The sequence below is a fragment of the Carica papaya genome, chromosome 6 (assembly GCF_054855325.1).
Source record: "Carica papaya isolate Zhongbai chromosome 6, ASM5485532v1, whole genome shotgun sequence".
Classification (NCBI taxonomy): domain Eukaryota; kingdom Viridiplantae; phylum Streptophyta; class Magnoliopsida; order Brassicales; family Caricaceae; genus Carica; species Carica papaya.
The window spans coordinates 15,595,922-15,623,732 of record NC_142314.1 but is presented as its reverse complement, the minus strand read 5'-3'; the positions used below and the strand labels follow the sequence as shown (position 1 = coordinate 15,623,732).

The window sequence follows — 27,811 nt, the reverse complement described above, 5'->3', positions numbered from 1 at the left end:
GTCTGTTTGGATTTATATTGATGAACTAAAATAATTTTAAAGTTAAATAGAATCTTATGCGTCCACACAACTATATATATTCATATCGACACTATTTATCTCAAGGATATCCAATATCTTGGCCATAGAATTTATTGAATTACACATAAATTGTCTCTAATACAAATTGTCCTCTTGTTATCCTTAAAAATTCTTGTATTGAATTCACTTTATATATTATTCGAGTATTGACAGGCAAATCCTTCTAAAGAAAAAGTTGTAGCATCTACTTTTCAAAATCTGCATGTGCTTTCTGTCGGCTTTTTGAACCATTGATGATGTGCACTGTATCTAAAATCTGAAGTAGACAATAAGACAGTACAGTTCAAAATTAAAAATCACATTGATGACTAAAGAATAATAAATCCATGTAAACAGTACATCAGTATGTAAGGGTCCAAAACCAGACCGAGACTAAAAATGTAGCCCATTAATGGTCTGCACTGAAACCCGACCATTTCAGAACAAGGACCGATTTTTTTGTCTTAGTCAGGTCTTATCCGGTCTGGACTGAACCGCCAGTTCTCATCTGGTTTCCGGTTCAGACCGGACTCCGCACAGCCCAATTGTTGAGTGGGAACATAAAGGTGTAAAAGTAAAACAAGGATTAAAATTTGCCCTCAATAATGAATCAGAAATTTTAAGTATCATAATCATGAACTACTCAACCCAATTATGAAACAACTCTATTACGTAATAACTATTTATAGTGAACCAAGACATGTCCTAAATTTCCAATCTTTACTAATCTGGATTCAATTCCCGCAATTGTTCTATTTCACAAAAGATATTCTGAATGCACCAAAAAGAATATAAAAATTTGAACTTGTAACTATCCAATTAGACACAAGTAAAACTCAACAGTATATTAATAATTCAATAAAAACAATAAACTTCACACATTAAACATCAAGGCAAACTCAAGATCATAAACACTCCACCAGAAAAAACAATCCACAAATCATCACAGACATCAAATGTGCAATCTTTTCCAACAATCAATCAATCCAGAAGCACTAACCCTTTAACCATTTCTCTGATGGTTCATCACAAAAGTCACTCCTTAACAACCTTAATCAAAATCAAGCAAGATCACCATCAAAGATATATTTTCTATTTTAAAAAGAAAGACAACTTTTTATTCCACAATTTATAAACTATTATTTTAACATCATTAGAACCATTTGATTAAGATCCCAATTTGTGTTTATAATCTGAACTAAGATGAAGATTAGTGTGAAACAACAAGAGAGAAACATATAAAACTCTTACATTAAATAATTTCCACTTAAACCAAGAAGTTGCCTGAATATTCTCATTTGACAAAACAGTAACCAAATTTGTAGATATTTTATTCTATGCAACTGCAGTCTTATAGGCAAGAAAAAATAGAGATTTACTATTAGAAAAGCATACGTAAATTAATCGCAACATAATCATTCATGTGTGTGAATCTTAAAACATTTTTTGAATTTGAATTTGTTAAACAGAAAGAAAATGCCAATTGCAAACATCCTGCCTTAGCCTCACAATTGCTCCAGAATCTGTTAAATGATAACTCTTGTTGATAATTTGCTGCTTTCTTGCCAAATAAAAAGGAAAGTACGTGTGTTCGTGTTTACATGTGCCGTTACAACTCTACCTCAGACTATTTCCCTCTTAAAAGCTGTAAGGTCACAAACAGTTACGGCTATTTGATCTTGGAGTCAACCTGATGAAAGTTTCAATGAACCTTCCAACATAAAATCTACTCCACACCTCACATTGAGGAAACAAGAATTAATTGACATCCACTACTCTAGCATTTAACAGATTAAAAGTAGGAATCCAACAACAAATCCTTCTCTCTCTATCTACCACGAAACGCATGCAAGCAACATTAGGGACACATGTCTCAAGAGGACAGATACTAACATTAAACCTCCAGAACAAGAGGAAGAAAATATATGCACTCAACAATTAAAATAAATTGTCTTAGAACTAGATTAACTGTTCCCCTCATAAAGAGTTGCGATAACATCCAATATATAATCTCATTTAAAAAAAAAAAAAACATCCATCATACAGTCCATACTTCACGTTGAGGGAAACAAGAATTAAATGACATCCACTATTCTAGCAGTTAACAGATTAAATGTAGTAATCCAACATCGAATCCTTCCCTCTCTATCTACTTCGAAATGCACACAAGCAAAATTGCGGACACGTGTCTCAAGAGGACAGATAGTAATGTATAAACCTCCAGGATAAGAGGAAGAAAATATATGCACTCAACAATTAAAATAAATTGTCTTAAACTAGATTAACTGTTCCCCTCATAAAGAGTTGCCATAACATCTAATATGAGATTGTTCTTTTACTTCGGCAGCCAAACAATGTCGACAAAAATGACAAGATACAGATAAATTTGGATATATGACTAAACGTAGCACATATAAGATGCAGATTTTCTCTTTTACTTGGGGCACGGTGCGGAAGGGAGCAAAAAAGATCAGAAAGTAATTATTGCCACACTTAAAAACCGAGAACGACGTGTTCGCAAAAATTCAAATGTAATTATTTTATCAAATGCTATACAATGGAACTATATCACTACCTAGACAACAAACTTGGTAACAGACAATCATTCCATGTCAAAACAATTTCTGGCGGATCCATGAGTCCTAAATTAGAGGCAGAAATGTTAGGATATTAATATTAGCACAAATACAAAATTAGTTACCAGCTTCACTGTATAGCTTTCTGCTTGTGGAGACATGAACTCCATATCAATGTTCCAGTACGGTCAGAACTCAAGCTTTTTGCACAATCCCAAGTCAATTTTTCTAGATTTCCCAGCAAGTTTCAAGGGAGCTCCAGGACAAGTATCAGCGATGCCACTCAGGGGAGTTGAATGCAGAGGCGTATTACAAGTATCAGCATCCAAATTTACAATAGAAATTTCAGCAAGAGCAGCTTCTGTCTGTGTGGAAACAATAGCTTCTAAGAGATTCTCATAAACTGATTCGAACATCTCTTCATCTGAAAGGGATTCCACATCAAAAGGGCGACTTAAATCTTTTCTAACTTGGAGCAGAGAATCGAAGCTTAGGCAACGTGCAACACTAATCCTCATTGCATCAGCATATTTGTTACAGATGGGAGCCAAGACCTTGTCTTCCGGGCCAGGTGCAAATGGATCAAATACGCTTTCTTTGGGAGTTCGAGGACTGCTCTGATCAATCAGAAGAGAGACATCTGTGGTTATTTTGCAAAGAGAATCATCGGAAGAGATGTTTGGCATTTTGTTTACCACTGTGAGAGGAGAATTACAGTCACATCCGTTATCTCTGCTAACAATCGGAGTTTTAGGCCCTAGAGAACCTCTCCCTTCACCTTCAACAACTACCGGTTGCTCAACTACCTGTATATTCACCTTGTTAACGCAAAGCTCCTCATTTTTCGCACTAGATTTGCAGGAAGGCATTTGGCATTGATTCAAGTGCACCGTAGGAGCTCCACTATCCATACTTCGGAGAAGAAAACAAACACAGAAAAGGAGGAGCATTAAACTTAACCTCTTTCAAAAAGAAATAATCGAACTTCCATCCAACAGAAGATATCAAAATTCAAAAGTATGCTTCCGATAACCAAATAAAATCTAGAGAAAGAAAAAAATGAATTTCGAGCGGATAAGAAATCGAAAGAAAATAAAAAGTGAATCTGAAAGATAAATGGAGTAAAATTCATAGCATTAGTTTCTACATTCCTGAAATCTGACGGAAAAAAAAAAAAAAACCCTAAGAGCAGAGAAGAGTAGTACCTGTTAGATACCCGGGAGCAGCGGCAGCGAGCGAGGTAAGCAGAAGACACAAGTGCGTGGGGTCTTACTTTAGGGATTTTACCTGTGTTTTCTTAACTGCTTTTCTGAGTAGGTATAAAGTTTGGACCGTCCGATTATTTAAACTAATGAGATGGTAATTTGCCATTCGATGACGTCATCAACAGTACATGTGAATGCTAAAGTACGTGCCACAATTGCCGCACGTGCCACATGAGACATGGTTCTGCGCGTTTCTGGGCAGCCATCCAACATCCACACGTGAAACCTGCAAACAATAATTTCTCTCTCTCTCTCTCTCTCTAATAAGAATTTTTATAATTCAATAATTAATTAGTATTTATTCATCTATAATAATGTAATTAATAATATTAGAATATTTTAATAAAATTACACATAAGCATTAAGCCATAGATAAAAAACTAAATTGATATTTTGGGTCAACGAACGTGTAGTTACGATTGAGTGGTTATATCTGTCAGTTGGCAAGAGTTGAAAATAGGGAAGAGAGGAAATGGTCATGTATGACTGCCCGTTGCCCGTCAAACGCGCATTATCTCTTATAAAATAGCATCTCCATTTCTATTAATTCAAGATCAGACTTTACAAATTTGGAGCAGCCGACTCTTTCCGTCTCCTCCCTGTCGGCCGCCACAATCTTCAAACTTGTTCTTTCTTTCTCCATGGAAGAAGTTGGCGGTTCCGCAGGGAGTGGAAAAGACCTCACCAGGAAGACCTCTTCCTTTCGTCTACGTTCCCCAAGTCTCAACTCTCTCCGTCTCCATCGCATTTTTGATCTCTTCGACAAAAATGGTGACGCCATGATCACAGTCCAGGAGCTCAACCAAGCCCTTTCTCTTCTTGGTCTTGACACCGACTTGTCGGAGCTGGAATTCACTGTCAACTCCTTTATTAAACCGGGGAACGACGGACTTACGTTCGAAGACTTTGCAGCCCTCCATCAGTCTCTTGATGATACTTTTTTCGGAGAAGAAAAAGGGGAAACTGGCGACGATGAGATGTTACAACAGGAGTCGGATCTTACCGAAGCTTTCAAGGTATTCGATGAAGATGGGGATGGATATATTTCTGCACAAGAGTTGCAGGAGGTGCTCAGAAAATTGGGATTGCCTGAAGGTAAAGAGATTGATAGAGTTCAACAGATGATTGTCTCAGTTGATCGGAATCACGACGGTCGAGTTGATTTCTTTGAATTCAAGGACATGATGCGTGGTGTTCTTGTTCACAGCTCTTAATTAGTTGTTTTTTTGTAATTTAGTTTTTTTTTTTTAATTTCCTAAAATCATGTTTTCATTGTATTTTCTGTAATACCAACGTAATGCTTGAATTACATTCTTCAAACTAATTTATCTTCAGTACAATAAATTGAGAAAAACTAGTGCCACAAAAGAAAAAAAAAAATCAGAAACAGGATTTATTAATTAGCATCATTAAGAACGTTCAAAAGTAATCAATTGTGATTTAACAAATTCAACTTTTTCAGAAGCAATAACTTTCATTTCACTGAAAAAAAGAGGTACAATGAAAAATATTAATTGTCAAATGATGCATGTTTTCTCATATGATAAGTCAATATTATACATACTCTCATATGCAAGTCTTGTTTCCCCATCTATGATATAAAATAACAAATTTTATTGAGATAAATTTATCAAATCTCTGTTAATGCGACAAATTTTCAAAATTTGGGAAAATTTTTCAAAATTTGAGGACAAATTTTTGTAAAGGGAGGAGAAATGTAATGACTGCATGTAACCATGCCTCTCTTTTAATAAAATATTTGATGTTCCTCGTGCTTTCATTTTTTACAATTTGAATTGAGATTGTTTGCACTTTTAATTTTTTCAAAATTTCATTTTAAAATTTCTCAAAACCACCTAGGCAAGTCGTGAGATTTCAAGGAATCCCCTAATCTACGAGATTTGAGTATCTGCGGGTAACCCTTGCACGCAGAACACACACACATGCCTACGCAGCTGCGGCCAAGCTGGCATACGTAAAATTTTTGCTTGTGTGTAGGCATATAGGAACACTTACCCTTGAGGATGTAAATAAGCCCATTCACAGCACCCACAACTGTGGGTAGAAATTTTCCTCACCTGCGGGCATGCCAATTTTCTTCCCGCCTGGACGCAATGTGACAACACTCATCACCTCAGGTGCCAATTAAGGCAAATGGGTGTCATATATGATTCAGAATAATGAGTGCATGATAATATTTATATAACGGAATCAAACTTTAACAAATTCCTTACAAATATATATAATGTTCCAAATACATACATCACTAAGAATAGAAGTGGCAACAAAATGCAAAACATAAGGGTCACTTCTTTCACTATACTACTGGAATTTATCAGAGTACGAGAATAGTCATGCACTCAGACTTGTAGATCCATAGAATCTTCATAAACTTCAAAGGATAGGTCTGCTTGTGGTTCTTCATTTGGGGGATGAAAAAAGTGAGTTTAATATGCTCAGTAAGGAAAACAGTATTAAAATAACATCGTAAGATTTCAAAAGTTTATTATTTTATCTTATCGTTTAGCTTTCTTGTTTATCTAACTCATCATTAGTAAAGAAAACCATTTACTTGAATATCAAAATAGTACGTTAGCACATAAAATCAAATATACATATATCATGCCAAATAATATAGAAAATCAAATAAATCATCAAATGCACAGATATTTTGTGTCCTGCTTCGCGAATTTGTTACAAACTTCCATCTATAAGAGCAGATACAAATTTCTAATTACCCAAGTGGAATGACCAGATCAGATACATATATAACAATTTGCTCAGGCCTACTTCTGATTGGCCAAACCATGGTACGATCTATAACCACGATCGTACCGACCATAGTAGTCCTAACAGATATCTATAGTTATGAAATTACTTAACCACGAGTGACCCCTACAAATAGTGCGATACCACTCTCGTTAGAGGGTACACTGTCATCCACTAGGAGCGATCCTCTTACGTCTTTCTAGACTATATAGGGGATGAGGAAACAGATACCCCGAAAAGTAAGGGGAACAGATACTTCTCAAAGATAAAAAGCATAACAAGGCATTTAATGCAATATGCATGTCAATACAAATATACTTCAGACCACACAGGCTTCATTCCACTTTTCTCTTTTTTTTTTTTTTTTTTTTTTACTTTTATTATTACGGACTACATATTACATTTATTACATGTAAATTCATCAAGTGTCAGTAATTCACATAGCATGCTTGAAAATCAGAATAATGCGACTCATTTGAACATAGATACATGCAAAACAAACAAAATAACAATCATATTAAATTTGCTTATCTAAAAATACTCCTTAAGACGTCGAAAGTAATACTAAATTCTTTACCAAAATCTTGATGTTTTCTTCTCCACCATTTTCTTTTTTTCTCTTCTTCTTTCACTATTTTGCTCTCTCTCTCTCTTTCTCTCTTTCTCTCTCTCTGTCTACCTTTGAAAAATGAAAGAATGAAAGTGTGGAGAGAAAGGACAATTTATAGAAGTTCAAAACCATTGGATTCATGCCAAGTGGCAAAATCCGGTGAAGAGAGAGGAGAAAAAGATTCTTGATACGAAATACGAGGGAGAAAAATTTCCTCCACCAGTGGTGGCAGTGCGGGCCCAAGGCCTGCTGCGCGGATGGTGCGCGCACAATATGTGGCACCAGTCCGTGCATGAAGTGACATGTGGACGACCCCACCTGCATGCGACAGGACACACGTGCAGGTCCTGACCTCGCAACGTGCATGTGGAGGGGACGTGCGCGCTATGCGCATGTCCGTGCGTGCATGCATGCAAATGGGACATGTGCGTTATGCGCATGCCTCGCAACAATTGCCAATGTATGTGCGCGCTCACAGTGCCTAGCACCTGCACAAGTAAACTACTTTCTCGCGGGATTTTTTCTGCAAGCAGATTTTCTCCCATTTTACCGTTTTTCGATTTTTTTCTAAATTTTTCTTTTTAAATAAAATAATTTAAAATATTTTAAGATAAAATAAAAATAAAATAAAAAAATAAAAATATGTCAAGATCACAAATCTCGAAAAATATTAAATAATGTAAATTAATTTAAGTTTAAAGCGATCAACAATCTAAATAAATAGAGTTTCCAAATCATTTTAGCATAGTGATAGGCAGAGTGTTACAGAGTGTGACTGCGTGTGTGTTGCAGAAAAGTAGCGCCTTCTTCTTTGTGAGAGGTAAGCTTTTTTCTCTTTGATTCTATCTAATTTCCATCCTCAACTATTAGCCAATCTTTCCTATACAGAAACCTTGACTGTGATAAACCCATTTACTGCGTATCAAGGGAAGAAAGGAAAACCGACTTGGTTAAGTCACCATCCTCAACTCCCCATGTCCGTAGTAGCTGCATTTTCCCTTTATCATTTTCTTTTGATTTTTATCCTTATTAGTTCCTTAGAAAAGTTCAGGTAATTTTCTCACCTTAAGAAGAAAAAACTTTCTTATTTCTAACTTCAATTTGATAGGGACCTATCATACTGAATTGCATTCAAAACTTTAAACGGAAGCTCTATTTGTTCTTTACAGTAGACACAACACCTTATTACAGGTAATCAACCAATTCCTTTTATCTTTAGCCTTTCTTTTTAAGTTCTATTTAATTTTAGGGATAGGAAAAAGTTAAATTAGATCTTAAGATCCTTATAAACTAAATTCCTAGAGTAGAATCTCTTTAAAACCCTACGGATTCATCTCAAAATAGCTATGACTCTGCAAATGCTGTCCTGGCAACTTACAGACCTTCTTTCTTGATTTCACACTGATCTCTCCCGTGTTTGGGCTTTAATCTTAGTCTTCAGTAAGGTAAAATTAATAGTAATCCTTCTAACGCAAATAATTAGATTTTTAGAAGCATTTAAATAGTAAGATTTTTTTAAAAATGTCCATTTAACTGCTGTTTTAAGTTAAGGTAGAAGATAGAGAGAGAGAGAGAGAGTGTGTGTGTGTGTATGTGTGTGTGTGTGTGTGTGTGTGTGTGCGTGTGTGTGTGCGTGTGTGTGTGCATGTGTTTATGCATAATTTCTTTGATAATTTTATTCTTTCTCATGATTTGAATATGAATGATGTTAATGATGTATGGAATTATCTATTAATGATTTTTTAAAATAGAAAGATGGAAAGAAATGAGAAGGAATGGCCTACTAGCGTTTGTCTGCAACTGTCCAAACACCAAAGTGTCGACAAAATGGGCCGACATGGCATAGTTGTGCATGAGGCATGCGCAGGGCACTGCCCCAAGTGCTTAAAAACAGTTGGACAGGTCCCCTGGCATGTTATATATATGCAGAATGTTGCGCAAATGCGAGGTCCTACTAGGTGCCCCTATTGCGCGGAGAGGGCCTACGACAGGCACTAAACGTGTCGTGTGAGGTGTGAGCACACTTACACTTAGGATGTGTGTCTGGGAGCCTGAATGTGCCAAGGGCACATGCCCCTCTTTATGTTGCTCGTGCAGCAAGCCTTATGAGCTATGCAGTCCTGCAAGGCGTGTGCACGCTGAGAGGGCCTTGCGGGTGTTAGAACCTTGTGCCAAGAGTGTAGGTGTGCGCAGGAGAAAAATTGCTCACCCGTGGGTTGGTCCCTAGCCATTTGTAAAATTTTAAGAAAAATGAAATAGGTCGGGAAGACTGTCTAGTTGGTGGAGAAAAAGTAGGGAGAAAGGCAACTCTAGTTCGTTTATCAGGGTGGCTACATACTGGGTCGGATAATCTTCTTCTAGGCTGTTGTGGTTGTTGTTGTGTACGGACTCAGACAATACATTGGTGCCTGGTCGAGATGAGGTCTTCGGCCAACTAGACATGTTCTACTACCTCTGCATACGAACTGGGTCTCGGTATCATAACTCGATCATAGATGTCGACATGCAGGCCTTTAAGAAATTTCCTAACTTTATGACTTTTGAGGGTGACCATTAGAGGGGCGAACCCAAACAGTTGGACAAAACGAGCTGTATATTTGGGAACCGTCAAGTTTCCTTGGTGGAGATCCTGAAATTCCTCCTCTTCTTTTTCTGGACATACATAGGAAACAAGTTATCAAAGAATGCATTCATGAAAACCTCCTAGGTGGTAGGGAGAGGTAAGACTTCCTTCTTAAGTCACCACCAGTGTTTTGCTTCATCGTTTAACATAAAGGCTGCTAGGGGAACTTTATGTTCCTCAGGCAAGTCTAGGACAGAGAAAAACTTCTCTATCTATAGGATCCAGGCTTCGGCTACTAAGGAGTCAAGACCACCTTTAAAATGTGCCGAGTTTTGCTTCCTAAACTCCGCTATGTTATGAGAAATAGACCTATCAACTGTTCAGTATTCTAGGGTAGAAGGTGGACAAGGGTTGGCTTGATTTTGTCCTATGGCTGCAGTCAATCCTTGGATGGCTCGGAAGAGTTCGACAAATTCAGCACTGGTTGGAGGATCTTGGGCTTCTGGTCTCTCGGTACGCTCTACGGATGGTCTTCCTCACGTAATTCCTACAAAAGAAAGGAAGACACGAGTTAGTGGTGTATTTTAGAAAAGAGGACTTATTCTTCCTAGGAGGATCCTGTGATATCCCAAATGCTAATTAAGGCATGTGGGTGTTAGATACAAAAATAAAATTATAAGTGCATGATAAAAATTATATGCAGCAGAGCAAATTAAAACAAATTTCTTATAAATATATGAGTTTTCAATTACATATATATATAACTCAAGTCAGAAGTGGTTGCAAAATACAATGTCAAAATACAAAAGAGGATCACTTCTTCACTATGCTATTGGACTCATCAGAATACGAGGACGATCATGCACTTAAGTTTTGCGGATTCATAGGATCCTCATAAACTTCAATGGGTAAGTCAACTGGCGGTTCCTCATTATATCCCTCATATGGGGGGAAGGGATCATGGAAAAAGTGACTTTCATATGCTGAGTAAGGAAAAAATTATTAGATAATATTGTAACATTTTAAAAGGTGAATTATTTAAACATAAACACTTGCCATTTAGTTGTGCTGTAAACCTATCTTGCCTTATGAAAATAATTTATTTATTAAAGAAAAACATCACATTATAGCCAACAATAAACACATAGCATACCAAACAATAGAAAAAATCAAATAAATCATGAAATGCTCAGATTTTCGTGTCATACTTCGTGAAATTATTACAACTTTCCTCTTTAAAGGCAGATACATATTTCTGACTACCTATGTGGAATGACCATATCAGATAAAGATACAGATAACGACAAATTGCTTAGGCACATTTCTAGCTTGTCAAATCATGGCACGATCTAAGACCATGATCGTACCAACTATAGTGCTTCTATCATATATTCTATGGTCACGACAGTACTTAGCCAAAAGTGCCTCTAACAGATATTCGTGTCACCACTCTCGTCAGAGGGTACACTACCATCCACAGAGAGCGGTTCTCTTACGTCTTTCCAAACTGGATGAGGGAGGGAGAAAACAGATACCTTAGATGGGGATAGGAGAACAGATACCTCTCAGAGATAAAAAGCCTAACGAGACACTTGATGCGTTATTCATGTCAATATAAATACATACTTTAGACTATTCATGCTTCATTCCACTTTTTTTTGTTCTTTTTATTTTCAAGATAACCTTACTAGTTTCATATTATTATAATTACATGCAAACTATCAAGTGTCTGTCACTCACATAACATGCTTAAAATCAAGAATAATTCAACTTATTAAGCCTACAAAATAGAAAACATATAAAACAGACAAAATCACAGAATTATCAACTTAATCTTTTTTTTTGTCTAAAAATACTTCTTAAGACGTTTAAAGAAATACTAAATTTCTTACTAAAACCTTGATAATTTCTTCTATACCGTTCTTTTTTTCTTTCTCTTATTCTCTTTCTATATCACTCTCTCTTTCTCTCTCTCTCTCTCTAACTCTTGAAAGGTGGAAGAGTGAAAGTGTGGAAAAAATGGGAGCTGTTGGATTTACGCCAGGTGGCGAAATCCAGTGAAGAGAGAGAGAGTAAATGACATTAGCATGAAAAATGGAGGAGAAAACCCTCCTCCACCGACAGTGGCAGCACGTCGCCCAAAGTGGGCGGCAGCACACTACCCGAGGCATCAATGGCCTCACCCACCCAGTGTGCACACTGCAGGCCTAAACTACAGGTGCTGAGCTACCCTTCTGCATGCAGGAGCTTGCCTGCGCGTTTGCTCCAGGCGCGTAGGCCTATCCGTGCAGGCCTATTATGCGAACAACGTGAGCATAGTGTGCAGCGCTTGCTTGTTCGCATGCAAGGTGACATGCGCAGATGGGTCCTGCCTATGCACGTCAAGACGCGCTCATAGACATGTCTTCCACACCACATACGATGGGATGTGCGCAGTGTGCCCATGTCCTGCACCTATCACGTGCGCGCAAGTGTTGTGCACAGGAGCCTGCATTGGCAGCTCATTCCTGCGTGATTTTTCTCGTGGCATTTTTCCCCTATTTTTTGTTTTTTTTTTCTAAAATTTGTTTATTTTTAAAAAATAAATAATTAAATTAAAATAAATAAAAATCGACATAATTTATAAATTACGATAATAAGTTGCGAAATAAAATAAATGAGTTCAGTATGGCCTTACAGCCCGAATAATTAGGATTTTCTAAATACAAATTAAGCACAGTGGTGTGTTGGGTATTATATCCCCACACCTTAGAAAAATTTGGTCCCCAAATTTGTCTTAAACAAGTCCGAAAACTTTTCTCTCATCTCATTTTCCAACTCCCATGTCTCCTCTTATGGTGTATGATGCTGCCACTGTATCGTCACCATGGGAATTGTCTTGTTGCACAAGACCTTGTCAGTCCATCTAAGAATCTCCACAGAAAGTTTCTTATAAGTTATATTAGTTTGTACCTGCGTTTCATCATGAGGAATGATGTAAGAAGGGTCAAGATGGTTCCTTTTAAGCATTGAGACATGAAAAACATCATGTAAACTTATAAACTCTTGGGGTAGAGTAAGGCGATATGCCACGTGTCCAATGTGTTCAATTATCCGAAAAGGTCCTATATACTGAGGGCTTAACTTCCCTTTCTTTTCTAAACTGTATTTTTCCTTTGTGGAGAAAAACCTTGAGGAAGACTCGGTCTCTAACAGCGAATTTCAGGGGTCATCTACAATTATCAGCGTAACTCTTTTGATGGCATTAGGCAGTAGCCAAGCTCTTACGAATGATCGTAACCTTCTCAATAATCTCTTGGATGAAATCCAGTCCCCAATGACGCTGGTTTCCGATTTCGCCCCAACAAGTGGGAGAATAACGTGATATACTGTACAAGGCTTCATACAGAGCTATACTAATGCTGGAATGATAACTATTATTATAAGTAAATTCATATAGGGAAGATACTCATACTAGTTATCGCCAAAGTCAAGGACACAAACGTACAACATATCTTCCAATGTCTAGATCATACATTTTAACTGACCATCCATTTAGGGATGATAAATAGTACTGAAGTACAATCCAGACCCTAGAGCTTTCTAAAAGCTGTCCCATAAATGGGAGGTAAACCGAGGATCTCGATCAAACACAATTAATGAGGGAACGCCATAAAGTTGAACGATCTCATCAACGTATAAACGAGCCAATTTGCTGGTGGAGTCAGTGATTTTGATGGACAAAAAATGAGTGGACTTGGTTAATCTGTCAACAATGACCTAAATAGCATTTCAACCAAAACAGGTTTTGGGCAGTCTGGTGACAAAATCTATAGTTACATGCTCTTATTTCCATTCTGGAATAGAAATGCCTTATAACAAATCATCGAGTCTTTGATGTTCTGCCTTAATCCTCTGGCAAGTAAGGCATCGAGAGATGTAGTCGATTATATCTTTCTTTATTTCTGGCCACCAGTATTGATGCTTTAAGTCTCGGTACATCTTGGTACTCTTGGGGTGGATAAATAGCTTGGAAGCATGGGCAGTTTTGAGAACATCCGCCCTTACAGCGACGAAAACCCAAATTCGATTCTGAAACCTAAACAATCCATCATTTGAAATTCTGAAATCAAAAAATTTTTCAGAAGAGAACTTACTTAGATTTTTGGGGAGGTCTTGATCCGTGGACTGAGCTTCCCAAATCTTTATGAAGAGATCTGGCAGAGCTCATATCTAAGTGAGATAGGTACCTTTACCATAGTAGCTGAGGAAAAGCGACTGCATAACATTAATTAACTTCCAACAGGAGGCTATAGTCTGGGCTAACACTATAAACTCCCTTTGGCTTAGTGTATTAGTGATTATATTTCTTCTACCGGGGTGATAGATGATCTTGCAATCATACCCTGGATAAGAACGAGATTGGGGAAAGCACCAGGTTCATCTAGGTTGTATGCACGACCTTGTGCTACAAGCCTGACCACATCCTTTAGTTGTTGGAGGCAGTCCTTTATAAGATGCTGGGTGCTTCTGCACCGATAGCAGGCGTGATTAATACATTGACAGGGTGGGTCACCATGTGAGCGACCACAATGCTGACAGGGCTGGATAGGTCGGGTAGGTTATTTAGTTGGTGGAGGCAAAGCAGAGGGAAGGGCAACTCTAGTTCGTTTACTGGGTTGGCTATTTACTGGGTCGGGTAATCTTCTTCTAGGCTGTTAGGGTTGTTGTTGTTGGGTACAGACTCGGGCAATGCGTTGGTGACTGGCCAAGAAGAGGTCTTCGGCTAACTGGGCATGTTCTAGTACCTCCGCATATGAGCTGGTTCTAAGCATCGCAACCTGATCATAGATGTCGACACGTAGGCTTTTTAGAAACTTTCTACCTTTATGACTTTTAGGAGTGACCATTAGAGGGGCGAATCTAGATAGTTGGATGAAACGGGCTGCATATTGGGCAACCGTCAGGTTTCATTAGCAGAGAAACTGAAATTCCTCTTGCTTCTTTTCTTGTACATAGCTAGGAAAAAAGTTATCAAAGCATCCATGAAAAACTTTCAGTGGTAGGGGTAGGTAAGACTCCCTTCTTAAGTCGTTACTAGTGCTCTGCTTCACCATTTAACATAAAGGCTGTTAGGAGAACCTTATATTCCTTAGTCAAGTCTATGATAGAGAAAAGCTTTTCTATTTGTAGGATCCAGGCTTCGGCTACTAAGGGGTCAGGGCCATCTTCAAAATGTAGCGAGTTAAGCTTCTTAAACTTCAGTATGTTATGAGAAATAGACTTCTTAGCTGTTTGATATTCTGGGGCAGGAGGTGGATAAGGGTTGACTTGATTTTGTCCTATGACTGCAGTCAATCCTTGGATTGCTCGGAAGAGTTCGACAAATTTAGCCCTTGTTGGAGGATCCTAGGCTTTTGGTCTCTTGGTACGCTCTACGGATGGTCTTCCTCGCACCATTCCGACAAAAGAAAGGAAGACACGAGTTGGTGGTGTAATTTAGAAAAGAGTACTTATTCTTCCTAGGTATTCTAAGGGCCTTTCTACCTACGGCCTTAGTTGTAAGGGATTTGGTCTGCTTAATTTGCTCTGATACTATATATGACATCGCAGATGCTAATTATGGCATGTGGTCAGATACATAAAAAGAATTACAAGTGGATGATAAAAATTATATGCAGTGGAGAAAATTAATATAAATCCTTTATAAATATATGAATTTTTAATTACATATATATATAATTGAGGTCAGAAGTGGCTGCAAAATACAATGTCAAAATAAAAAAGGTCACTTCTTTGACTATGCTATTGGACTCATCAGAGTGCGAGGACGATGATACACTCAAGTTTTGTGGATCTACATGATCCTCATAAACTTCAATGGATAAGTCAACTGGCAGTTCTCACCATCATCCTCATTTGAGGGATGCATGGAAAGGGATGAGCTTTACATACTCAATAAGAAAATCATTATTTAAATAACATCACTAAAATTTTAAAATAATTTAAACTTGAATAGGGTACCACAGTTACTTACCATCAGGAATCGTGTCAGGGGTCTATGACATGATCTATGACCACAATCGTGCCAACTACAGTGGTTTTATATGTAAACCATGGTCACGGCTGTATTTCGCCAAACCCTACAATCATATCGTGTCATCACTCTCATAAGAGAGTACGCCGTCATCCATAGGGAGTGGTTCTCTCATGTCTTTTTAGACTAAATGGGGGAGGAACAGAAATCCCTTAGAGCTAAAAAGTCTAACGAAACATGTCATTTATGAACAATGCATTAAAATATCGATAAATGTTTCTCATACTTATGACACAACATTATGCTTCATTACTTTATCTCGTCATGATACAATATATTATGCATTAACATTTATCACATGCAAAATTATTATTATAGTTCTGTTAAATATAGACATGCATTAACACATAATAATTCTATTAAAGAATATAAAATTAATCATACATTCAACCAATTAAAATTTCATTAAATTAATCTAGAAAAACACCTTAGTATATAAAAATAAATACTAAATTTCTTACCGAAATCTTGGAGGTTTTCCTAGGCCTTTCCCTCTTCTAACTCTTCCTCTTCTCTCTCTAGCTCTCTCTCTTTCTCTATAATTCTTTGGTGGATGGAAGAATGAAGTTAGAGTGGTGAGAAAATAGTGAAGAGGGGTCCCTATTTATAGAAAATGAGGACCGTTAGAATTGCACCAAGTGGCAAAATCTTGTGAGGAGAGAGGAACGAAAAAAGGTGATTTGATGTGACGTGATGATTGATGGATCGCGATTGATGGATTGCTGATGTGACGAAGACGATGTGATAGTGGTGCGAAAACTAGAGGCACACCACCCATCCAGCGGCAACACGCTTGCACAGGCTCACACATATGGCGCGTGGAGCTGCGTGCCTATCTATGTACGATGTGACACGCACAAACCACGTGCCTCATGCCCCGCATGGATGGGACGTGATCACAGGCGCACAACCCCTGCTGGCCACGTGCGTATGCGTGGGACCCGTGTGGACGGGGAGGCCTTCCCACATGATTTTTTTTTGCCGTTTCTCTTCTCTGTTTTTTCTTGAAATCTTTTTAAAATAATTTATACAATTTAACAAATTATAAAATAATTTAACTAATTATTTAATTAAATAAACAACAAATAAGTTAGTTTCGTAAAATTTGTGAATAAATTTTAAACCATTTCATTCGGAAATTAAAGCATAAAATTTAAAGAGTTCAAATGGCCTTAGGGCCCAAATAATTAGTGGTTTTACAATACAATTAAACAAAAATATTTTCGAGGTATTAAATTTCTCCACTTTTATAAAATTTAGTCCTCTAAATTTCTCATGAATAAATGAGGAAACTTCTCTCGCATTTCACTCTCCAGTTCCCATGTTGCTTCTTCCAGAGTGTGATGTTGCCACTGCACCTTCACCATTGGGATCCTTTTATTGTGCAAAACTTTATCGGGTTAAACCAAGAATTTCTACGGTGAGCTCGTCGTAAGTCATGTATGCTTGGACCTGCATTTCTTGGTGAAGAATGATGTGAGAAGGGTCAAAGTTGTACCTTTTGAGCATTGAGACATGAAAAATATCATGCAGACCCCTAAACTCTGGGGGTAGAGTGAGACGATACGCCATGGGCTTGATGTGTTCTGCAATTAGAATGTCCCATATAACTGGGCTAAGCTTACCCTTCTTACCGAACTGCATTTTTTCCTTGTAAGAGAAGATCTTAAGAAAAACATGATCGCCAACAGAAAACTCAAGGGGTCTTCTACAGTTGTTTGTGTAGCATTTTGGCAAATCTGAGTGGTGGCTAGGTTCTTTTGAATAATGACAACTTTCTCAATGGTCTCTTGAATGTAATCTAGTTCCAAATGACACTGGTTCCCGACTTCTTTCGAGCAAGTGGGGGAATGACAGGGCCTACCTACCATATTTGGCTTCGTACGGAGTCATGCTGATACTAGAATGATAACTGTTATTATAAGCAAATTAACATAAAGGAAGTTACTCATACCAGTTGTCACCAAAGTTGAGAACATAAGCATACAACATATCTTCGAGCGTCTGGATGGTACATTTAGACTCACCATCGGTTAAAGGTGATAGACAATACTAAAATACAATCTGTAACACCCCGTTAACCTTCGCACTAAATTTGTATCTGGAAACTCCTATTTATTTGGGCCTTAATGGCACATGAACTCTTTTAAATTTATCTCGTAATTTTATATCGTATTTCATAAAACTAATTCGTAATTTTAATTTTATTCTGGAAATTGTAATTTTATTATTTTTGTCAATTTTATTATTTTTGTTATTTTTGTCTAAAAAACTAAATTTCAAGAGAAAAAACAGAATAAGGAGTGGAAAACTCGGGGGAAAACGCCCGCGGGAAAAACTCGCCTGCACGGGCATCACAGGTCGTATGCGCATGCATGTGTATAGCCAGCACAGGATGTGCGTATTGTGCACACATCCAGTCCATGCGGCACACTAGGCCGGTCTATGCAATAAGCCAATCTGCGCACATCACATCGCGCGCAGCAGGGTAGTTTGTGCGTGTCACATCTAACACGGACAGTGTGACATCCCGGATGTTATTTAAGGCATGTGGGTGTCAAATACAGAAACAAAATTACGAGTGCATGATAAAAATTATATGCAACAGAGCAAATTAATATAAATCCCTTACAAATATATGACTTCCAATTACATATATAAGTGAGACCAGAAGTGGCTGCAAAATACAATGTCAAAGTACAAAAGAGGCCACTTCTTTCATTATACTATTGGACTCATCATAGTGCGAGGACGATCATACACTAAAGTTTTGTGGATCCACGGGATCCTCATAAACTTCAATGGGTAGGTCAGCTGCCAGTTCCTCATTATCTTCCTCATCTGAGGGTGCATGGAAAGAGTGAGTTTCAAATGCTCAATAAAAAAAATAATATTTAGATAACATCAAAAGGTTTTAAAACGTGAATTATTTAAACATAAACACTTACCATTTGGTTACATCGTAGCCTTATCTTACCTTATGAAAATAATTTATTTATTAAAGAAAAGCATCATGTTATAGCTAACAATCAAAATAAACACACAATATACCAAATAATAGCGAAAATCAAATAACTCTTGAAATGCTTAGATTTTCGTATCATGCTTTGCAAAGTTGTTACAACTTTCATCTTTGACGGCAGATACAGAATTCTAACTACCCATGTGGAATGACCAGATAAGATACAGATAACGACAATTTATTCAGACACATTTTCGGCTTGCCAAACCTTGACATGATTTATGACCATGACCGTACCAACCATAATAGTCATATAAGATATTCTATCTCCACAACAATATTTAGCTAAAGGTGACCCATAACAGATATTTGCGTCACTGTTCTTGTCAGAGGGTACACCGTCATCCACAAGCAATGGTCCTCTTACGCCTTTCTAGACAAGATGGGGGAGGGAAAAAATAGATACCTCGGATGGGGATAAGAGAGCAGATACCCCTTAGAGATAATTAGCCTAACGAGACACTTGATGCATTATGCATTATGCATGTTAATATAAATACATACTTTGGACCATTCATGATTCATTCCGCTTTTCTTTTCTTTTTTTGTTCTTTTTATTTTTCAGATAACCTTATTAATTTCATATTATTTTAATTACGTGTAAATCATCAAGTGTCTACTGTTCATATAGCAAGCTTGAAATCAAGAACAATTCAACTTATTAAGCCTATAAGCACAAAGCAAGCAAAAATGGCAAAATCATAAAATTATTAATTTAATCTTTTCTTTTTTGTCTAAAAATACCCCTTAAGATATTTAAAGAAATACTAAATTTTTAACCAAAACCTTGATAATTTCTTCTACACTGTTCTTCTTTTCTTCCCTTCCTTCTCTCTCTAGATCACTTTCTCTCTCTTTCTTTCTCTCTCTCTCTCTGTAACTCTTGAAAGGTGGAAAAATGGAAGTGTGGAGAAAATGGGAGTCATTGGATTTGTGTCAAGTGGTAAAATTTGATGAAGATAAAGAGTTAAAAGATGCTTGACACAAAAAATGGAGGAGAAAAACCTCCTCTACTAAGTGGCGGAGCCACTACCGGCGGTACGCCGCCTAAGGGGGGTGACAACACACTCCCTAAGGCGACAGTGGCCTTACCTGCCCGACATGCATATTGGAAGCCTAGGTTGCAGGCGGTGAGCTACCTTGCCGTGCACAGGACTATTGTGCATAGGCCCCAGGCATGCAGGCTTATCCGCGCAGGCCTGTTGCACAGATGGTGCGCACACAGTGTGCGGCGCTTGCTTGTCCATGCGCAATGTGATGTGCATGGAAGGGCCTTCCTTGCGCACGATAAGATGCGTGCGTAGGCCTGTCCTCCACACTGTCCGCGATGGGATGTACGCACTGTGCATATGTCTTACGCCTGTCGTGCACACATGTGCGCTCGCTCATGTCTACAGGTGCCCGCATGGGCAGCTTATACTCACAGGATTTTTTGCATGGGATTTTTGCCCGTGTTTTCTATTTTCCTAAAAATTATTTATTTTTTAAAAAATTTATGATTAAATAATTAAATTAAATTAAAATTAAAATAAATAAAAATCGGCATAATTTATGAATTACGATGATAGTCCCCAAATTTGTCTTGAATTGGTCCGAAAACTTTTCCCTCATCCCGCTTTCTAATTCCCATGTCGCCTTTTCTAGTGTATGATGTTGCCACTATACCTTCACCATGGGAATCATCTTGTTGTGCAAGACTTTGTCAGTCTATCCAAGAATCTCCATGCGGAATTCCTCATAAGTCATATCGGCTTGTAGGTGTGCCTCATTGTGAGGAATGATGTGAGAAGGGTCAAGATGGTACCTTTTGAGCATTGAGACATAGAAAACATCATGTAAACTCGTAAACTCTTAGAGTAGAGTGAGGTGGTGCACCACGGGTCAAATACGTTCAACGATCTAAAAAGGTCCCATATATCGAGGGCTTAACTTCCCTCTTTTCCCAAACTGCATTTTTTTCTTGTAGGGAAAAACCTTGAGGAAGACCTGGTCTCCAACGGCGAATTCCAGGGGTTGCCTACGATTATCGGTGTAACTCTTCTGATGGCTCTAGGTAACGAATGATCGCGACCTTCTCAATAGTCTCTTGGATGAAGTTCAGTCCTAAATGATGCTGGTTTCTAACTTTGCTCTAATAAGTGGGAGAACGATAGGGTTGACTGTACAAGGCTTCTTACAGAGCCATGCCGATGCTGAAATAATAACTGTTATTGTAGCAATTTTACATCAGGGAAGATAATCATACTAGTTATCGCCAAAGTCAAGGAGGCAAGCATGCAACATATCTTCCAACATCTTGATCGTACGTTTTGACTGGCCACCCGCTTGGGGGTGATAAGTGGTGCTAAAGTACAATCTAGACCCTAAAACTTCTTGAAAGTTGTCCCAAAAATGGGAGGTAAACCAAGGATCTCGATCGGACACAATGGATTGAGGGAATGCATGAAGTCGAATGATCTCATCAACATAAAGACAAGCCAATTGGCTAGTGGAATTATTGGTCTTGATTGGAAAGAAATGGGCGGTCTTGGTTAGTCTATCAACAATGTCCTAAATAGCATTTCGACTAGAACAAGTCCTAGGCAATCTGGTAACAAAATCCATAGTTACATGCTCCCACTTCCGTTCTTGAATGGAAAGGCCTTATAGCAAACTGTCGGGTCTCTAATGTTCTTCCTTAATCCTCTAGCATTTAAGTCATCGGAAGACGTAGTCAATTATGTCCTTATTCATTCCCGGCCACTAGTATTTACACTTTAAGTCTTGGTACATCTTGGTACTGTTGGGGTAGATAGATAGCTTGGAGGCATAGGTGGTTTTGAGAACATCTGCCCTCATAGTAATGTGAACCCGAATTCGGTTATGAAATCTAAATAGTCCATGATCTGAAATCTTGAAATCAGATAATTCATCCGAAGAGAACTTACCTAGATTCTTGGTGAGTTCCTGATATATGGACTAAGCTTCCCAAATCTTCATGAAGAGATTCGGTAGAGCTCGGATCTGAGCAAGATAGGTACCTTTACCATAGTAGCTTAAGTGGAGTGACTACATAACATCAAATAACTCCTAACTGGAGGCCATGGTTTAGGCCAACACTACGGACTCCTTTTGGTTCAGTGCATCAGCAATTACATTTTCTCTACCGGGGTGATAGATGATTTTGTAGTCGTAGTCCTTTAAGAGATCCATCCAGCATCTCTGTCTCATATTTAACTCCCTCTACAAGAAGATGTACTTCAAACTCTTGTGGTCAATATAAATCTCGAAGGTTATACCAAACAAGTAACGACACCATATTTTTAGGGCAAATATAATGGCTGCCAATTTCAGGTCGTGAGTAGGGTAGTTTCACTCATATGCTTTTAATTGTTAAGATTCATAAGCGATCACTTTACCATACTGCATCGAAACACACCCCAAGCCAATATGAAATGCATCGTAGTAAACTTGAAACCTTCTAGTTTTGTCATGGAGGATCAACACCAGAGTAGAGGTATGACGATGCTTTAATTCCATAAAAATTTCACAACATTTATAATTCCAAATAAATGACACGCCCTTTCATGTGAGTTGGGTCAATGGAGAAGCAATCTTAGAAAATTCATTGATGAATCAGCGATAGTAACCTGTTAAGCCAAGGAAACTACATACCTCAGCCGCAGATTCAAGTTGATTACTGTTTCAACCTTGGATGGATCAATAGGAACTCCTTCTCTTTAAATTACATGACCGAGGAAGGAAACTCGATCCAACCAGAAGGAGCATTTGCTAAGTTTAGTATACAGTTTGTTCCGGCGAAGGGTCTCCAACACTTCAGACAAGTGTATTGCATGTACCTCCAGGCTCTTGGAGTATAATAAGATGTTGTTATTAAATATGATGACGTACTGATCTATTGCGTGCCGAAAAACTCTTTTCATGAGTCTCATGAAGGCTACAGGGGCATTGGTTACCCTGAACAACATTACTCTGAACTCATCAAATCGTACTTACGCTAGAAAGTGATCTTCGAAATATCTTTCTCTTTTACTATCAGCTGGTGATATCCCATTCTTATATCGATCTTGGAGAAGGGCGTGGCTCTTTAAAATTGGTCAAAAAGGTCGTTAATTCAAGGTAAGGGTACTTACTTTTAAACATTACTTGATTAAGTTTCCGGTAGTCCATGCAGAGTCTAAGGGAACCATCCTTTTTCACGAATAATATTGGAGTGCCCCAAGGAGAATGACTAGGGTGGATAAACTTCTAGGCAATCAGTTCAGAAAGCTAATTTTCTAGCTCAGAACAACTCTATGGTGGCAGGCTTTGAGATCGGTTGGGTTCTGGGTAGCACTTCAATTAAAAATTCCACCTTTCACCCGGGGGGGGGGGGATAAACAAGGAAGTTCGATGGAAAAAACTTCTGAAAAGTTGCAAACAATCAGTATGGAACACACAGCAGGATCAACACCCATTTTTTCTGTTTATTCAGTTGTTAGAAAAAATAATAATAATAGATTTTATTCCTTTTTCAGGGATCGTAAGGTTACAAGTTTACTTTCACAATCAATTTTTACTCTATATTTTCTAACTAGTCTATTCCTAATATTATATTAAATCCTTAGAAATCTAATAGTATCAAGTTCACAAATACTTCTATCCCTGAAGCCTTTATTTCGTAATCCTTATATACACAGTGAGCTTCTAATAATCTCGTAGAGGGAGTCTCTACCGTTAATATTTATGTTAAAAGCTCTGGCCTAATATCAAGTTTACAAGTAAATGCACATGAAATAAAAGAGTGAGTAGCACCTGTATCGATCAAATCCTTGGCAGAAGTATCATGAATAACAAGCATAACCTGGATAAGAACGGGAGTGGGGAGAGCACCGGATTTATCTAGGTGGTACACACAACCCCATGTTACAGGCCTGGTTATGTCCTTCAGTCGTTGGGTGCAGTCCTCTATAAGATGTTGGGTGCTTCCGCACCGATAACATGCATGATTGATACGCCGACAGGGTAAGTCACCATGCGACTGACCATAATATTGATAAGGTGGGATAGATCAAGTAGGTTGTCCAGTTGGTGGAGGCAAGTAAGGGCAAGGACAACTCAGGTTCGTTTATCAGGGTGGCTACTTACTAGTTCAGGCAATTTTCTTCTAGGCTGTTGGGGTGGTTATTGTTAAGTACAGACTCAAGCAATGCTTTGGTGCTTGGCCGTGATGAGGTCTTCGACAATTGAGCATGTTTTAGCACATCCGCATACAAGCTGGGTCTCAGTATCGCAACCCAATCATAAGTGTCATCACGAAGGCCTTTTAGAAACTTCTTAGCTTTAAGACTTTCGAGGGTGACCATTTGAGGGGTGAACCTAGATAGTTGGACAAAGCAGGCTGCATACTGGGCAACCGTCAGGTTTCCTTAGTAGAGATCCTTAAATTCCTCCTCCTTCGTTTCTCGAACATAGACAGGGAAAAAGTTGTCAAAGAATGCATCCATAAAAACCTTCTAAGTGGTAAGGTAGGCAAGATTTCCTTCTTAAGTCGCCACCAGTGTTTTACTTCACTGTTTAACATAAATGCTGCTAAGGGAACCTTCTGTTACTTCGTCAGGTCTAAGTCAAAGAAAAACTTCTCTATCTATAGGATCCAGGCTTCGGCTATTAAGGGGTCAGGGCCACCTTCAAAATGTGGCGGGTTAAGCTTCCTAAACTCCACTATGTTATAAGAAATAGACCTCTCAACTATTTGGTATTCTGGGGCAGGAGGTGGACAAGTGTTGGCATGATTTTGTCTTACTACTGCAGTCAATCCTTGGTGTGCTTGAAAGAGTTTGGCAAATTCAGCCCTGGTTAGAGGATCTTGTGCTTCTGGTTTCTCGATACGCTCTGTAGATGGTCTTCCTCGCATCATTCCTAGAAAAGAAAGGAAGACACGAGTTAGTGGTCTAATTTGGAAAAGAGGACTTATTCTTCCTAGGTATTCTAAGGGTCTTTCTACCTGCGGCCTCATTTGTAAGGGATTTAGTCTGCAAAATCTGCTCTGATACCATCTGTGACATCCCATACACTAATTAAGGCATGTAGGTGTCAGATACAGAAACAGAATTACAAATCCTTTATAAATATATGATTCCTAATTACATATATAACTAAGGCCAGAAGTAGCTACAAAATATAATGTCAAAATACAAAAATGTCACTTCTTTTATTATACTATTGGATTTATCAGAGTACGAGGACGATCATGCACTCAAGTTTTATGGATTCATGGGATCCTCATAAACTTCAATGCATAGGTCAGCTGGTGGTTCCTTATTATCTTCCTTATCAAGGGAGGAGGGATAGAGGGGAGGGGAGGGAGGCATGGAAAGAGTGAGTTTCATATGTTCAATAAAAAAAATAATATTTAGATAACATCGCAAGGTTTTAAATGGTGAATTATTTAAACATAAATACTTACCATTTGGTAACACTGTAGCCCTATCTTGCTTTATGAAAATGATTTATTTAATTAAAAAAAAATCACGTTATAGCCAACAATTAAAATAAAACACACAGCATACCAAATAATAGAGAAAATCAAATAAATCATGAAATACTTAGATTTTCATGTCATGCTTCGTGAAATCGTTACAACTTCCATTTTTAAAGGCAAATACATAATTTTGACTACCCATGTGGAATCATCAGATTAGATACAGATAACGACAATTTGTTCAGGCACATTTCCAGCTTGCCAAACTATGACATGATCTATGACCATTGTCATGCCAAACATAGTGGTCATATCAGATATTCTATGGTCACGATAATACTTAGCCAAAAATGATCCCTAATAGATATTCATTCGAGGGTATGCCACCATCCACAGGGAGCGGTCCTCTTACGTCTTTCCAGACCAAATGGGGAAGGGAGAAAACAGATACCCCGGATATGGATAGGGGAACAGATACCCCTTAGAGATAAAAAATCTAACGAGATGTTTGATGAATTATGCATGTCAATACAGGTACATACTTCGGATTATTCATGTTTCATTCCACTTTTCTTTTCTTTTCTTTTCTTTTCTTTTCTTTTGCTCTTTTTATTTTCCAGATACCCTTACCGGTTTTATATTATTTTAATTACATGCAAATCATCAAGTGTCTATCACTCACATAGTAAGTTTGAGATCAATAACAATTCAACTTATTATGCCTACAAATACTAAGCGTGTAAAACAGGTAAAATCACATAATTATCAATTTAATCTTTTCTTTTTTTATCTAAAAATACCCATTAAGACGTTTAAAGAAATACTAAATTTCTTACCAAAATCTTGATATTTTTTTCTACACCGTTATTCTTTTCTTCCTCTCCTTCTCTCTCTAGATCACTTTTTCTCTCTCTCTCTCTCCCTCTCTCTAAAACTCTTAAAAGGTGGAAGAATGAAGTGTGGTGAAAATGGGAAGAAAGGACCCTATTTATAGAAAATAGGAGTTGTTGGATTTGTGCCAAGTGGCAATATTCGGTGAAGAGAGAGAGTAAAAATTGGGCGCCAAAACCATAAACCTCAATACCCCGTCCGGTATGAGGGTGAAACGGGCCGTCCCCATACCCCGTCCGGTATGGGCACCAAAACACATAAGATCTCCATACCCCATCCGGCATGTGAGACCACAATCCCGGTAGGGTTCCCTACGAACCCGGTCCGTCCACCATCTCCCAGGATATCTAGTCAGGCTGACCCCATCATACAATTATCAGTCTACACAATCTTTCATTTTCCTCTTCCTCAGTAAGCATTATCAATTCACATTTTAAACAAGCAAATCGTAATTCATGCCAAACAGACAACATACGGTATCAGTTTTTTAGTCATTCAACCCATAACCAATAAAAACGTAATATATGCACACGAAACTATAAAATAAACACATCAAACCTCATACTGCATTTAAAGCTGTAAACAGGCTAAATAACAGTAAATCACCAATCACACTAGACTCGGGCTCCATTAGCCACCTTAAGCAATTTCACACATTCGTTAATTCAAGAAATACCGTTTTATCATTTTGAACTTTAATACCGTGATAGAAAATAGGGTGAGGGGTCCTTACTCGTTTTTGGGGTCCGAACACGGCTTTGCAGTGCGGACGGGGTATGGGGACGGCCTTGGAAACTGATTATGAATGTTAAAGGTTAACGGGTAGCGGGACCCCTATGGACCCCCATGGATACTAGTAGGCTGGTAAATGAGAAAATGATATGTTGTATAATGATTGAATTACAAAAGGCGTGATAAGTGCTATGTTTTACAGCTTATATTATTCCATGATTGTGATAATGTTATTGCTTTCTTATATTGTTTCATGAATTCCACCGAGGTAAGTGGATGGTAAAGATTTTATCATGAATAAAAGGATTTGTTGTAAATCATGCTCCATTGGTCTTTTGTGTTTTTCTACCCACCTTTACCTCCGTGACGGTGAGATATCGTGATGTTCTTACTGGGCTAGTGTAGCTCACTCCTTATTTAACCATTTCAGATCAGGAAAACATGGTTCCCGAGCCCGTTCCGCAGGAGGACGACGAAGGGGATGCTTAGAGATTCTGTAGTCATACTCATAGTTTTATTTTCGAGTTTCTCTTTTAATTAGTTTAATCGAACCCGATGGGGTCCACTAACCGACCCTACCTAAAAAGGGCCCATTAACCCGACCTAGATTTGGTGAGGTCAACTGAATCGAGACTCGGTTGGGTCCATTAAACTTAACTTGACCAAATAAAAGATCTTAAATCTAATCCAACCCAAATGGGGCCCATACATCAAACCCAGACCAACTAAGGTCCTGTAAAACTCCGACAAACCTTTCTGCTTAATTTTTAATGTGAACCTCTAT

At 38.1% G+C, this 27,811-nt stretch overlaps 3 protein-coding genes across 9 annotated transcripts in view; 1 reads left to right on the top strand and 2 right to left on the bottom strand.

Moving 5' to 3' along the window:
* Positions 1–75: 75 nt before the first annotated feature.
* LOC110813897 (cyclin-dependent protein kinase inhibitor SMR11-like) lies at positions 76–3,980 on the bottom strand. 3 transcript variants are annotated; one of them, XR_002539559.2, is made up of 3 exons: positions 3,842–3,980; positions 2,762–3,548; positions 76–337 (listed from the first exon to the last, which is right to left on the bottom strand). XR_002539559.2 is itself a non-coding variant. In XM_088222997.1 (3 exons), the coding sequence occupies exons 2-3, from the start codon at positions 3,545–3,547 to the stop codon at positions 2,825–2,827; spliced, it is 645 nt and encodes a 214-aa protein (XP_088079123.1). In that variant the 5' UTR covers position 3,548; positions 3,842–3,980; the 3' UTR covers positions 2,573–2,824. The 3 variants fall into 3 exon arrangements, 2 of the variants coding, with proteins under 2 accessions (XP_088079123.1, XP_021896865.1); XM_088222997.1 differs by lacking the exon at positions 76–337 and having other exon boundaries at positions 2,573–3,253; positions 3,332–3,548; XM_022041173.2 differs by lacking the exon at positions 76–337 and having other exon boundaries at positions 2,573–3,548.
* A 462-nt stretch (positions 3,981–4,442) lies between these two features.
* LOC110813880 (putative calcium-binding protein CML43) lies at positions 4,443–5,225 on the top strand. Its single transcript, XM_022041147.2, has one exon. The coding sequence runs from the start codon at positions 4,543–4,545 to the stop codon at positions 5,113–5,115; it is 573 nt and encodes a 190-aa protein (XP_021896839.2). The 5' UTR covers positions 4,443–4,542; the 3' UTR covers positions 5,116–5,225.
* Positions 5,226–5,248: 23 nt separating this feature from the next.
* LOC110813900 (uncharacterized) overlaps positions 5,249–27,811 on the bottom strand; it is a 34,705-nt gene continuing 12,142 nt past the window's right edge. For 2 of the 5 annotated variants that reach the window (XM_088223006.1, XM_088223007.1), the window contains exon 9: positions 18,369–18,760. The gene's annotated coding sequence lies outside the window, so the exon portion shown is untranslated. Of the gene's footprint in view, positions 10,391–18,368; positions 18,761–27,811 lie in introns of those variants that run through there. The other 3 variants (XM_088223001.1, XM_088223002.1, XM_088223003.1) reach the window with 2 other exon arrangements.